The 11,705-nt window shown below is 40.7% G+C and overlaps 1 protein-coding gene across 2 annotated transcripts in view; it reads right to left on the bottom strand.

Annotated features, from left to right (window-relative positions):
• Positions 1–11,705, bottom strand: part of kcnab1a (potassium voltage-gated channel, shaker-related subfamily, beta member 1 a) — a 245,703-nt gene that overhangs the window by 197,582 nt on the left and 36,416 nt on the right. Inside the window, exon 1 of one of the 2 annotated variants that reach the window (XM_017715427.2) lies at positions 3,366–4,027. The exons of the other annotated variant lie outside the window; for it this stretch is intronic. Coding sequence (XP_017570916.1) covers positions 3,366–3,616 — 251 coding nt within the window. The 5' untranslated portion in view covers positions 3,617–4,027. Of the gene's footprint in view, positions 1–3,365; positions 4,028–11,705 lie in introns of those variants that run through there. 2 annotated transcript variants of the gene reach the window in all.

Consider the following 11,705-nt stretch of genomic DNA (forward strand, 5'->3'; position numbering starts at 1 on the left):
ATAAGCTAACACACAGTATCGCTATGGCAAAAATGTAGCTAGCTGCGGGTTCATAAGCACAATTAACACATTAAGGAAAGTTGATATTTCATTTTTTTATTGTACAGCTCGTAGTGTTGCTGGCCAAACCAGCTGATTTAGTCCAGCTCCAGTAGCTGCTCAGTTTAGGCTACAGGCTCCATAGTCGGCTATATTAGAGATTAGATGTGAGATTAAAGTTATATTGTGTTATCTACTCATAACAGACTACAAGTAACATGAAAGTTCACTGTTAACCAGCATATTGAAGGTATAATATCATGTAGCAAACCTTAAGAAATCAGCAGGTACATTAGATTATATTTTATCTCATTAACTATATGAGAAGCCGCTGTTCCCTCTAGCTGGGCTTTGGTACAGACAGCCTTTTTATAACAAGTTTAATGTGTGCTTGTACAATAATCAGTGAGCACAGAGATGCAGACAAGACATGCAAAGATAGAGAGAGGTAAATGAAACAAAATCAATTTCAATCTACCGCCTGATTTAATGTAGGCGTAATGTATTTTTTTTGCTGAAAATAAACGAATAAATAGTTAAAAGATTTATTAAACAGGGCAATTGAAGTCAAATAAGTTTATGGAACATTAATAGCAGTTTATGGATGAATGGTGGGATGAAAGAGGAACGAATGAAAGAAAAAGGTGCGCAACAGTTGTAGATGGGTAAAAAAGGAGCAGTGATTGAATAAAAACATGTATTGTTGCTGTAATTCTCATATTTGGTAGCTATTTTAATCACAATGTGACATTTCTGCAAAATGGACCTCACAAAAATTCTGATCCTAGTAACGGTCCTGTTAGCAGTTCTACATTAACTCCAGCGTTTAAGACCATTTATCGTTAAAACTGTGTTAGAACGATCAGCAGAGCTGATTTGTTATTTTGCCTAAAAATCTAGTTCTGCTGTGGAGCCGGAACAGGGCAGTAAAAGAGCCGCGTGTTGCCGACCCCGTCGTAGCTAAAGTGGAAAAGCATTTTTTAACTATTACTAATAGTCCTCTGCAGAGCCAGGGTCTGAAGTTTAACAAAGAATGTCATGTCTGTAAATATCTTGCTGAAATGTTTAAATTGGAGAAAAATTGTTTGGTCTGTATTCGGTTATTTTTGTTGACCTTTGTTAGGAAAAACCTGGAATGATTGATTTTGCCTTTACTTAGTCAAAATGTTTGGATATCACGCTCTGGTTGTGTAAGTTTGATTGTTGGTTACACTTTTTAGTAATTTTTTTGTATATTTGCAGCTTTTCAGTTGTATGTTTTTTTCTGGCACATGATTAGATGCAGCGTCTTGTTCACACCATCAGTTGGACTTGTTTCAGAATCAGAATCCTTTATTAATCCCAGAGGGAAATTGCAGTTGTTCCAGTTGCAATCAATTATATAAAAGAAAACACTTTAATAATTTAAAACAAAGATAGAGAAATTTGCAATATGTACACGAGATTTAAGTTCTTAGGAATACAGTAAAGTGGTGGTGACTGGTGTGTGAAGTGGAGATTCACAAACATTCTGCTAATCGTGCTTTGAAAGTAGCTAAAAAGTAGCCAATACTTTTTCTGGAAAAATAGCTTTTTCAGTAGCTTTCCCAACCCTACTTTAATGTGTATGTTTATGGCATTTGGCAGACATTCTTGTCCATAGTGACTTACAATTTGTAAATTTTACAAGGTAGGCTAAGGTGGTGTTAGGAGTCTTGCCCAAGGACTCTTATTGGTATAGTGTAGGGTGCTTGCCCTAACAGGGATTGAACCCCAGTCTTCAGTGTAGAAGGCAGAGGTGTTAACCACTACACTATACCAACGACAGCCATTTAGTGCGAGACAGTTAGATGAGAGAAGAGAGACCATGACAGGAAGCTAAATGCCAATTAAGCAACAATCCCATCCTCATAGTAAATCTTTCATTAAACCATCTTAAAGCACTTGTGGTGTTGATCTTTCATTGTGATCCCCTGAGGTCCTCTGAGAGAAGTTCCCATACAGAAACTCCAGCAACTAAAATGATTATGGTTGAGATATAAATACTGACCATCCTATTATCTCTATAACAAACATCCACCCCAAAATGCCAAGCTAATCAAAATTAGCCCAAAATTGGGAGTCAATAGCAATGGGGGCGTTGGAGATGCCCTCAGGCAGGGCACTTGATGCACTTGATCCTGTCCTGGAAACGCAGACAGCATCCAGCTGTTCTGTTCTGCAGGGTTGTCATGGTGATGGGCCTGGCACAAAACACCCCCCCCCCCCCCCCCACCTGCCCCCCTCCAACCCGTGAGCGCCTCGGGACGCTTAACCCACATACGAGTTTAAAAAGACCAGAAGCCATACGGCGGAGACGGAAAGCAGACGGCCCAGTCAGCCATTCAGTCCAGTGACGAGAAACCCCCAACAGCAAAAACCACTCAACCACGTGCGGAGCTGACAAAAGTCAGCAAAAACAGGGCTGTGACTTGAGGGATTTGAGGTTCTCTTGTGGAGGTTGCGAGGAAAGTGTGGTGGATTTGAGGGGGGGGATCTAACAACAAGGGAAGTAATTAGCCAAAACAAGAACATTACCGCCATCTTCCCTTCTTCCTCCTCCTCATCTTCCTCTCCATCAGACAAGTGCCCAGGGAGCAATAACAAAACACTGCGTGGGTGAAGACAAGATTGATGTGCCGCAAGAGTTTAGGATACGAGCTGCTTCTACCTCCCACTCTAATACTTCATAGTGCTTTGATTAGTTGAACAAAGACCTCAAACTAGTGTTTCTCAAATCACAATTTGCAAGCTAAAGGCAACAAAACACTTTAGATCGTCATTTACCACCCAATAATAATAATCCAACTTGCAAAGAAAAGAAATTAAAATTAAGGATACGCAACCATACATGATTGAGTTATTCCAGACTCATATCAGGGAAGCAGCAGCCCCACAAATCAACATGTTTGCATCTGCAATGGTTGCACTGTGTGGAATAAACAACATCTGGCAACTAATCATAGCAGAATTTTCTTGCAAATTTGAATTATATCGCCTTATACTTCCACCACAACAGGGACACTGGGAAATTTGCAGTAACCCAGTCTTACAGTGTATTAATAGGCAGAGATCTGTTTTAAGAATCCTTGGTAGGGATTCTTATCTGGTAAGGTTACAGAAAAAGAGAAATGTTGATATTAACATGTATTATTATTCCACAAGCTGTTCAAAATTAAGTCAGGCCTAGCTAGTTCTCGTTCCCAGTATGGGAGAATATCACCTGCCAAGGATTAGTGTTAGGTAACTTCTTGATTATCTGTAATATCCAATGATCGAATATGAGTGCGCAATGCAAACACATGTACCTGTAAGCCATGCCGGTCCTGGCTCGTACTGAGTCCTGCAGTGACAGTGTGTGCGTGTTGAGAAACTCCTCCAGGCGTTTGAGCTCCAGGTGTGCATTAGTCCTCAGGCTGCCCCAGCACATGAGCGGGGGGTAACCCTTCTCTCCGGAGTTTTGCCTGCCGTAGCGGGATTGTCCCCTCTCTGCCGGCTTCTGTCCTGCCTTGGGCTTTGGGTTGGGGATGTCTGAGCAAGTCGCCTTATACAAGTACATCTCTTGCTGCTTTGTCCCACTCAAAAGTCCAAATCCAGACGAGGCCCTGGTGCTTCAAGCTTCAGCCTGGAGTGCCGTTAACTGCAAAGTCAAGCCTCCAAAACTCGAAAAAAAACCAAAAGAATCCCTGAGACTGCTAAAGAGAGCTTGACTAAGTAAAATAAAGGAAAAACTTGCAGTTTTTCACCCTTAGAAGTCCAGAAACTATTGCTAAGAGTTGACAGTTGTCACATATTTTATCTCTCTCTCTCCTCTTTCTCTCTCTCTCTCTCTCGCTCTCTCTCTCTCTCTCTCTCTCTCTTTCCTGCTCTCCCTCTCTCGTTATCTATCGTCTTTTCACTTACATTTCCTCCTGGTTAGATCGGCTTAGTTCAGTTTCACTCTCCAATAAACACCATGGGAATCTGGGACATTTTTCCCTCCCTCTCCCTCTCTCTCTCTCTCCCTCCATCCCTCCCCCTTCTCTCTCACTCCCCCATCTCCCTCGCTCCACCTCTCTCTCTCTCTCTCTCTCTCGTCATTTCCCCACTCTTCCACTTTTTCCATGCTTTTTTTTTTTTTTAATGTTTAATGGGAGCTGTGCCAGACATTGTGACCTTCGACCCATGGGCCGCTGCTAGGATTTTCGCAGTGACATAACGTCTGGTCCGGTGGGATTGTTCGAATGCACTGTAAGAATTGTTTCCCATATCCAGAGTTTTCAGGAGGAACATGCATCACAGCCAGCTAGACGCCCCCCTCAACCCTGAATACCATGGAGAGCAGTCAAGTCATACACATTCAAAAACACAGGCGCTAAAGTGCGTTCACACTCAGACACACCTAAACAAATTAACAAGCATGTTGTAGATACAAAGTAGTGGGTCAGCACTTTTCTAAAACAAGCAGAAAGTACTATATTTCACCGACACCCTCACATAGACACACTGGATGGACGGCTGTCCACTAGCAGAGGTCGAAGTGGAACAACTGATGTGAGCTTCCACACAAACGCCAGCTGGGATCGAAATATCCAGCAATGCTTTCCTTTAGGGCTATTTTTAGCTGACAGACAGGGACACAGAGGTATCTAAAGGGGTTTTCACACTGACAGGGCTTTACTTGTACTGCTGGCCGGATACTGGAGTGTTTTTCATCTTCTGCCGGGACAAATCGCCTCTCCTGCCAGTGATGATAACTATGGAAGCCTATTCCCAGCAGACAGATGAGGAAATCCCCAATGGTCTTTTTGGTCCTTAGTCAAAATAATAGCTTGTTTTCTCAAAATACTGACTTGCTGTGTCAAAACAATGGCTTATTTTCTTGAAATATTGACTTGGTACTTCAAAATAACAACATATATTCTCAAAACATTGACTTGCTTTGTCACAATATTTTTGCAATAGAAGTTTGGACCCACTGGGTCCTGGCCATTCAGGTATAAACATGTCCAGCTGTGGAAACTTTGTGATTGATTATGAACAAAGTGTGAGCTGATGAAATAATGCCTTTCCAGTGCTGCACACACTTATAGCACTTCATACGTTTTAGTCATGTAAAGCAGCTAAAGCCACGCCCCAGGGGACAGTCCTAGCTCTTTCATTTGTCCCCACACTGCAGCTACAGCGACTGTGAGTGACATGTTATATAAAGCCTGGTGCATCGCAGACACATCAGAAAAGAATCTGTGATCCTTGTAACTAACGATCATGATGGCCAGTGAACACCCGTCACTACCGGAGGGCTCAGTTTTGTCTTCACCAGCATCACAGGAGGGATTATGAAGTTCCAAAGTTTGACAGCTGGGCTCATCACCCGTAATGTGTTCGAGTTTACCGTAAAAAGGGCACGTTATTCTGCCATGGTCACTTGGTTCGTGTCCTTGGGTTCTTTCAACTGTCTTCTGATGCAGCAGTCTCGGTCTCCTCCGGCCACAATCGGCCATTTCGTTTGAAATCTCTTCAAATGTGGAGCCCCTGCAATACATCTCTTCTAAATTTTTGGTACAGGAACGTCAGTCTAAATGTTTGAGTCTCAGCAGTGCGTAATTATGACAAATGTGGAGTTGGACTGAAGTAAAAGGCACATGAATTCCGATCTGGCTGTTCAGACTGAGTTGCATCGCCGCAGATCGGATAAGGATCGGATTTCAGTACCACATATGAAAGTGTCTCAAACCAGAACTGAAAATGTCAGATTCATTGCGTTTTCCGGATTTGGGCCAATTTTACCTGCTATGTAAACGTAGCCTAAGATACCGTTCTGGCCCACTGGAAACAAACACATTTAAAAAGAATCCTTCTGCTGTAGCAAGACTGACATCATAACAGTAAAATAACCTCTTCATAGGGTATATAGAGCCCTTTTCAAAAGGTTCTGTATAGAACCATACATTCTCCCTCAATCTGAAAAAATGCAAAGAACCCTTTAAGCATGCACATAGTTCTTTGAGTGTTCATGGTTCTACATGAAAGTATCCCATTTTTTTCTTTACTAAAGAACCCTCTTTTTAAGAGTGTGCCACATGGGTACAGTAGCCTTATACCACTTAACCAAGCTTCAGTGAAGCAATGACTCAAGTTAAACATATCTTGGAGTACTGTGTTCCTTTTAGAACAGCTGTGGAACTTCCTAGTACAGTGGTTTTCAGACCATGGGTCATGAGCTGGATCAGGGCATATATTTTTGTCCTTCCATGAGAGCACAGCTTAATGACGCACATTTTAGACAAGTAGCGGGAACCAGGCCCAGATACTCCATTAGGTTCAATGGGCACGTGCCAGGGGTCCAGGTCAGGTCACCATGTCCCGAGAGCAAAATCTAAACAGCTCTTTAAAAAAAAAATGAACCAGTTTATCATTACGTAATGGCTGATTATAATCCTGATAACTCTCCACATTTATCCTTAACATCTGCTTAATGTCAAGGTTTTCTAGCATTGAGATAGCATTCCTTTGAAGGTATTTTGAAGTTTATGGCATTCAAAAAATGTGCCCGGAGGGTCTGTAAAAGCAAGACCTCATACCAGGATGTCCATTTACAATGGCAATCATAAAGAAAGCAGCTGCATCATCCCCGTTGGCAGTGATCTGTGAGCCCTTAGAGGTAAGATATAAATGAAAAAAAAAAATCATGCCAGCCGTGGCAGTATGCTTTAGCCTAGAATACTTGATGGTTTGGGTTTTTAAGTTTGCTGCTTTTTTAAGGCTTTATGCACATGCCAACTGTCCGATTTCATTTCTTTATTAGGACAAGAGCTCTTCATAAGCAATTCAATATCCCAGTGAAAATAACAAATTAAATTGGCATGTTAGAATGAAGATAAAAAGATGGAGTGCTGCATTGTTGCATTGGTATGTTCTCTTATTAATGTGTGCACAATCTTGCTATTGTTCTCTTAATTGGAAAAATATGCATAAATATCCTTAAAGCATTGACATGCAGTGACCTTAGTGTTCTGCCATCATGGTGATGTATAGGCCTTGTGTGACCTGCTGTGATGTGATATAAACAATTCACTAACTACCAAAAAAAGGTAACTAGATGGGGCCGATAACCTGATGATCCATGCTTTGCAAGACCCCTTTTGTTTTGGCACCACTGCTGTTTCCAAAGCATTCTTATTTCCAGTGACTACAGCAAGTGTAGTCATGCTCACAAGTGCAGTTACTCAGTGTTGCATAAATGACATGTACAAAAATGCTCCTGGCTTCTCCCTCACAACTAGTTATCTCCAGGTGAAGCTCCTGTGTCTGCTATGCTGAAAGCAGCAATGACCAGGGCGTTGTGCTAACATACCATGAAACCTAGCATTAGGGGGTCATATAAGGGACAATGCTTGACCTACCCAGTTTTCCCAGCCTACCCAGCCCTACTGAACTCATTTCTTTACAAAAGCTTCTATAGTGGCAGGTGGCAAAAATAACATGAAACTAAAGTTGTGTTCCTGGCCTCCCAGGTCTGAAATAAGGGGCTATCAATTAACACACAAAGGTTTACATGCATCAGTGGTATTGGCTTCATTTTAGGGATGCGCTACATATATGAGGGCATTTCCTATTTGAGTAAATTGCTGCTGTCAGTAGAAAATTTGACATTTTTTGGCATAATTTGAAAATAACTGTTACCCTTTACATCAAAATTTCATAATAAATGGACCAAAGGAAATAACCAAAAATGACTTGAAATCTGGTTCCATTGACTTACATTAAAAGTACAGTAGGTTTTTTCCTTCTTCTGTAAAGTTGTAATTTCGGAGATACGAGGTTTTCTTCCAACAACAGCGAAATACTGTATTCGTAGCTCTCTTGTTGATTCTCTACTGACCGCGTAGCTTTTGATCTACCATAAGTTTATCTTACGTCTTTTTTTTCTTTATACAATGTACCAGCTAGGCAGTTGCTATGGCATGAGGGGTGTGTTGCTAAGTGGTTGCAGCTTGTTGTTCAAATTGAATGGGTGTCTTTGGGATGAACAGAAGGATGAACAAACGTGCGGGTCAGTATGGCTGTGGATTAGAGCTTAAAAACATGGGATGAGGTCAGAACAACATAAAATTCATGCTTGGGGGCCTGGCCTAAGTTAGTATATGCAAAATTAAATATTTGGGGTTAGCAGAAGTCCAGTAGATGGACGAACATTTTTTTTTTTTTACCCCATTCAAAATTTTGTAAACTAACGAAGATTTTAAGAAGTCAGATCAAAAAGCTGTATACAAGCACACCAATCCCGCTCAGGCTAAACATTCCACTGTTGGAAAGGTGTCGATATCTTGAAAACTGTGGGATGAGTAAGCAGACAAAAAAGATACGGACCCAAGTAGGAAGTTTGGGAGGCCCTGTCTAAGAGCATCCAGCATCTATCAGCTTAAGAGCTGGAATTTATTAGCTTATATTTTTCTGTTTTTGGGAACCATTCAGTCTAAAACAAAATTCTAAAGCTCTAAGCAACAGCAAAGCAGAACAGGAGCTGAACCAACATAAACAAATAATAAGGAACTAAACGTAAAGGGTTAAAGTGGAGCTGAGACAGGATGAAGGAAAAGTGTTTTTAATACATAGAAGCTTATAAATCCTTCAAAACTGTACTTAAGTATCTACAAATTGCTTAACTGCTAATTACCTGTATTACGTTCCTAAGTGTACAAGGTGTAACTCGAAGAATGCCATTAGAGAGCGTCTATGTTTTTAAGGTCGCTTTTGGTAGCCAAGCTATTTGCTTTCATTAGGCTGTCTGAGTGCAAATGAGACAACAACCGAACATCGACCGCAGAAGGCTCGTCCGCTCTCCGCCACTCCCGACATAATGAATTTCCATTAGAGATAATAACCTGAAATTGCACAGCTAACTGGATTAACGGCTGGAAAACTCCAGGGAGCGTTGTTATTTAAAAAATACATTATTTAGCTGCAGCTCCCTACAGCCTTTAGAGCATTTAGCCCAGCGCAAAAAAAAAGACAAAGAAGCATCACGAGGTGTCAGTCTCATCAACGGGGTGTCATGTGTTCTCTTTGTATCAGTGTTTCTGGGTCATGCTAAATGGTAAGTCATGCCTCAAGCACAATGGCCCACAAAAGCAGTGCGCATTTTAAATGAGCTTCTTGTTAAGCTAATCACAACACTTTGTGGGAGAAGAGAAAGGCTAGAAGGCCGATCCATCAAAGTCATGTTCCTTTGCTCAGCTGTAACACTGAGGCCTATCATGTTTTTGGGACTTTTACCTATCGGCTTATTTCTAGTGCGACTCTCTTATGACTCCAGTCGTATTCTCATCCTGTAGATTTAGCTGAAACGCTTATTTTCTTTACGATATACACCAAACGGCCATTATTTCTACATTCACTCATCATTTTATCAGCTCCACTTACTGTATAGGTGCACTCTGTAGTTCTACAGTTACAGACTGTAGTCCATCTGTTTCTCTGATACTTTGTTACCCCCTTTTATCCTGTTCTTCAATGGTCAGGACCCCTACAGAGCAGGTATTATTTGGGTGGTGGATCATTCTCAGCACTGCAGTGACTCTTTAAGCTCTCAGTGTCACTGCTGGACTGAGAATAGTCCTGTGGGCAGTGTCCTGTGACCACGGTTGGCATTGTCAACCTCTGACTCGACATCTACAGTGCGGTCCAACAAGTCTAATAGAGTGGACAATGAGTGGACACAGTGTTTAAAAACTCCAGCAGCACTGCTGTGATCCACTCGTACTTGTCAGTGTTACTGCAGTGCTGAGAATGATCCACCACCCAAACAATACCTGCTCTGTAGGGGTCTTGTAGGGGTCCTGACCATTGAAGAACAGGGTGACAAAGTATGGAGACTACAGTCTGTAATTGTTGAACTAAAAAGCGCTTCTATATGGTAAATGGAGTCTTTTATTTCAGTCGGTTGTTTGCCTTAGTAATGTGCAAATCTGCTTTTGATTGACATTGATCTCTCCTTTATAGGTTCAGACTCCAAGCCTGTCTGAACGTCTGCTGATGAACCCAGATTACAAAGCTAACCCTAATAAAAACCTCCCTGTCAAAGTCAATCCGTCCTGGCTTGTCTATTTTCTGACAGACAGGACAGTCTGACCAAACTTCTCGTGGCTGTGCCAGAGATTTTGCAGCCAAAAGCTCCTGGGGTTCAGGTCAGAGGAGCAGGCGGCAGCACAAAAGGCTAGCACTATACATGGATATCAGTGTAAAAGTCCTTGTACCAATACAGTCTGAAGGAAGGGAGGCCTGAGAAAAGATCACAAGAACAAAACACACAGCAAAAAGACGGAGTGTATCTCTGGTGGTTATGACGAGAGTATCTGACATGCTTTAATCAAGAGAAGTTAAAGATACAGCTCTTAATTTATGGTGTTTCATTAGTTAACCCTTAGGAGTCAACCGTTTTTACTAGCGATGTCACAATCGAGTCCAAAGCAGCTGGATCCAGCCAATTCAGGCATATTTTAATGGATTGAGCATTGGCTATACCAAGTCTGATCCAGCAATCATTTTCTATTATTCACTGCAAGCAGGATATCACCAAAAACCTGCAATAAAATACGTCATTTTTCACTCGCGACTGGCTGAAAACGATGCTATTGTGAAATTTTCCTGCTTTACTTGCAATGCTGGGCAACTGTGCTAAAATGACTTTATAAGTTTATTAGTATTTGATTGGCAGTAGTATTTTATTAGTATTTGATTGGCAGTAGTATTTTATTAGTATTTGATTGGCAGTAGTATTTTATTAGTATTTGATTGGCAGTAGTATTTTATTAGTATTTGATTGGCAGTAGTATTTTATTAGTATTTGGTTGTATTAGGTTTACAACATTTAAAAACTCCTACAAACAAACGCAATATTGCTCTTGGAACAAAACCTCGTATCTCGAAAATGTTTACTTTACAGGAGAAGGAAAAAACATACTCCACTTTTAATGTAAGTCAATGGAACCAAATTTTTTTACAGGTCATTTTGGGTCATTTCTTTTGGTCCGTTCACCGTGAAATTTATACAAAATGTAAAGACCAACAGGTTTTTTCAAATTATGTCAAAAACTGAAAAATGACAAAAATGGAGATAAGAGGTTTTGTTCTGACAGCAGCGATATTCAGGTAGATTCTACATTTTATAAAAACATGTATCACCATAAAATTGTGTGCTATTGTCATCAGATATTAGCATCAGCCTAGAATTCCTGCATTGGTGCATCTGTAACAATTAAAAAAAAAAAAAAAAAATCAGAACTTATCAGTTCAGAATATACCACTAAGCTAATTTCGCTTGCAGAATATCATCGAAGTCACTATATAATTGATTCAAAATTGTTAATGAGCCCAGATTAGACACATTATAAAATGCGGTTCAAAAAGCAAACTTAAAAACATCCATCAGCAATGCAAGCTAACTAACTAAAGGTTGGCAATCAAGCAAAATATCTCCTTTAATGTCAATTAAACGTGGCTGAATCCCAAATGAGTTTTTTATACATATTATGGACTGTTTCCTATGTAGTGCAATAGCCTTTTGAGATTCAGCCCCAGTCTGGGGAAAAGGAGTCACAACATAGTTAGCTTTCTGCTAAATAAGACTGGAAATTGCTAATGGGAATTAGCATTGTTGGTGGTCA

This window comes from Pygocentrus nattereri, chromosome 7, assembly GCF_015220715.1.
Source record: "Pygocentrus nattereri isolate fPygNat1 chromosome 7, fPygNat1.pri, whole genome shotgun sequence".
Lineage (NCBI taxonomy): Eukaryota > Metazoa > Chordata > Actinopteri > Characiformes > Serrasalmidae > Pygocentrus > Pygocentrus nattereri.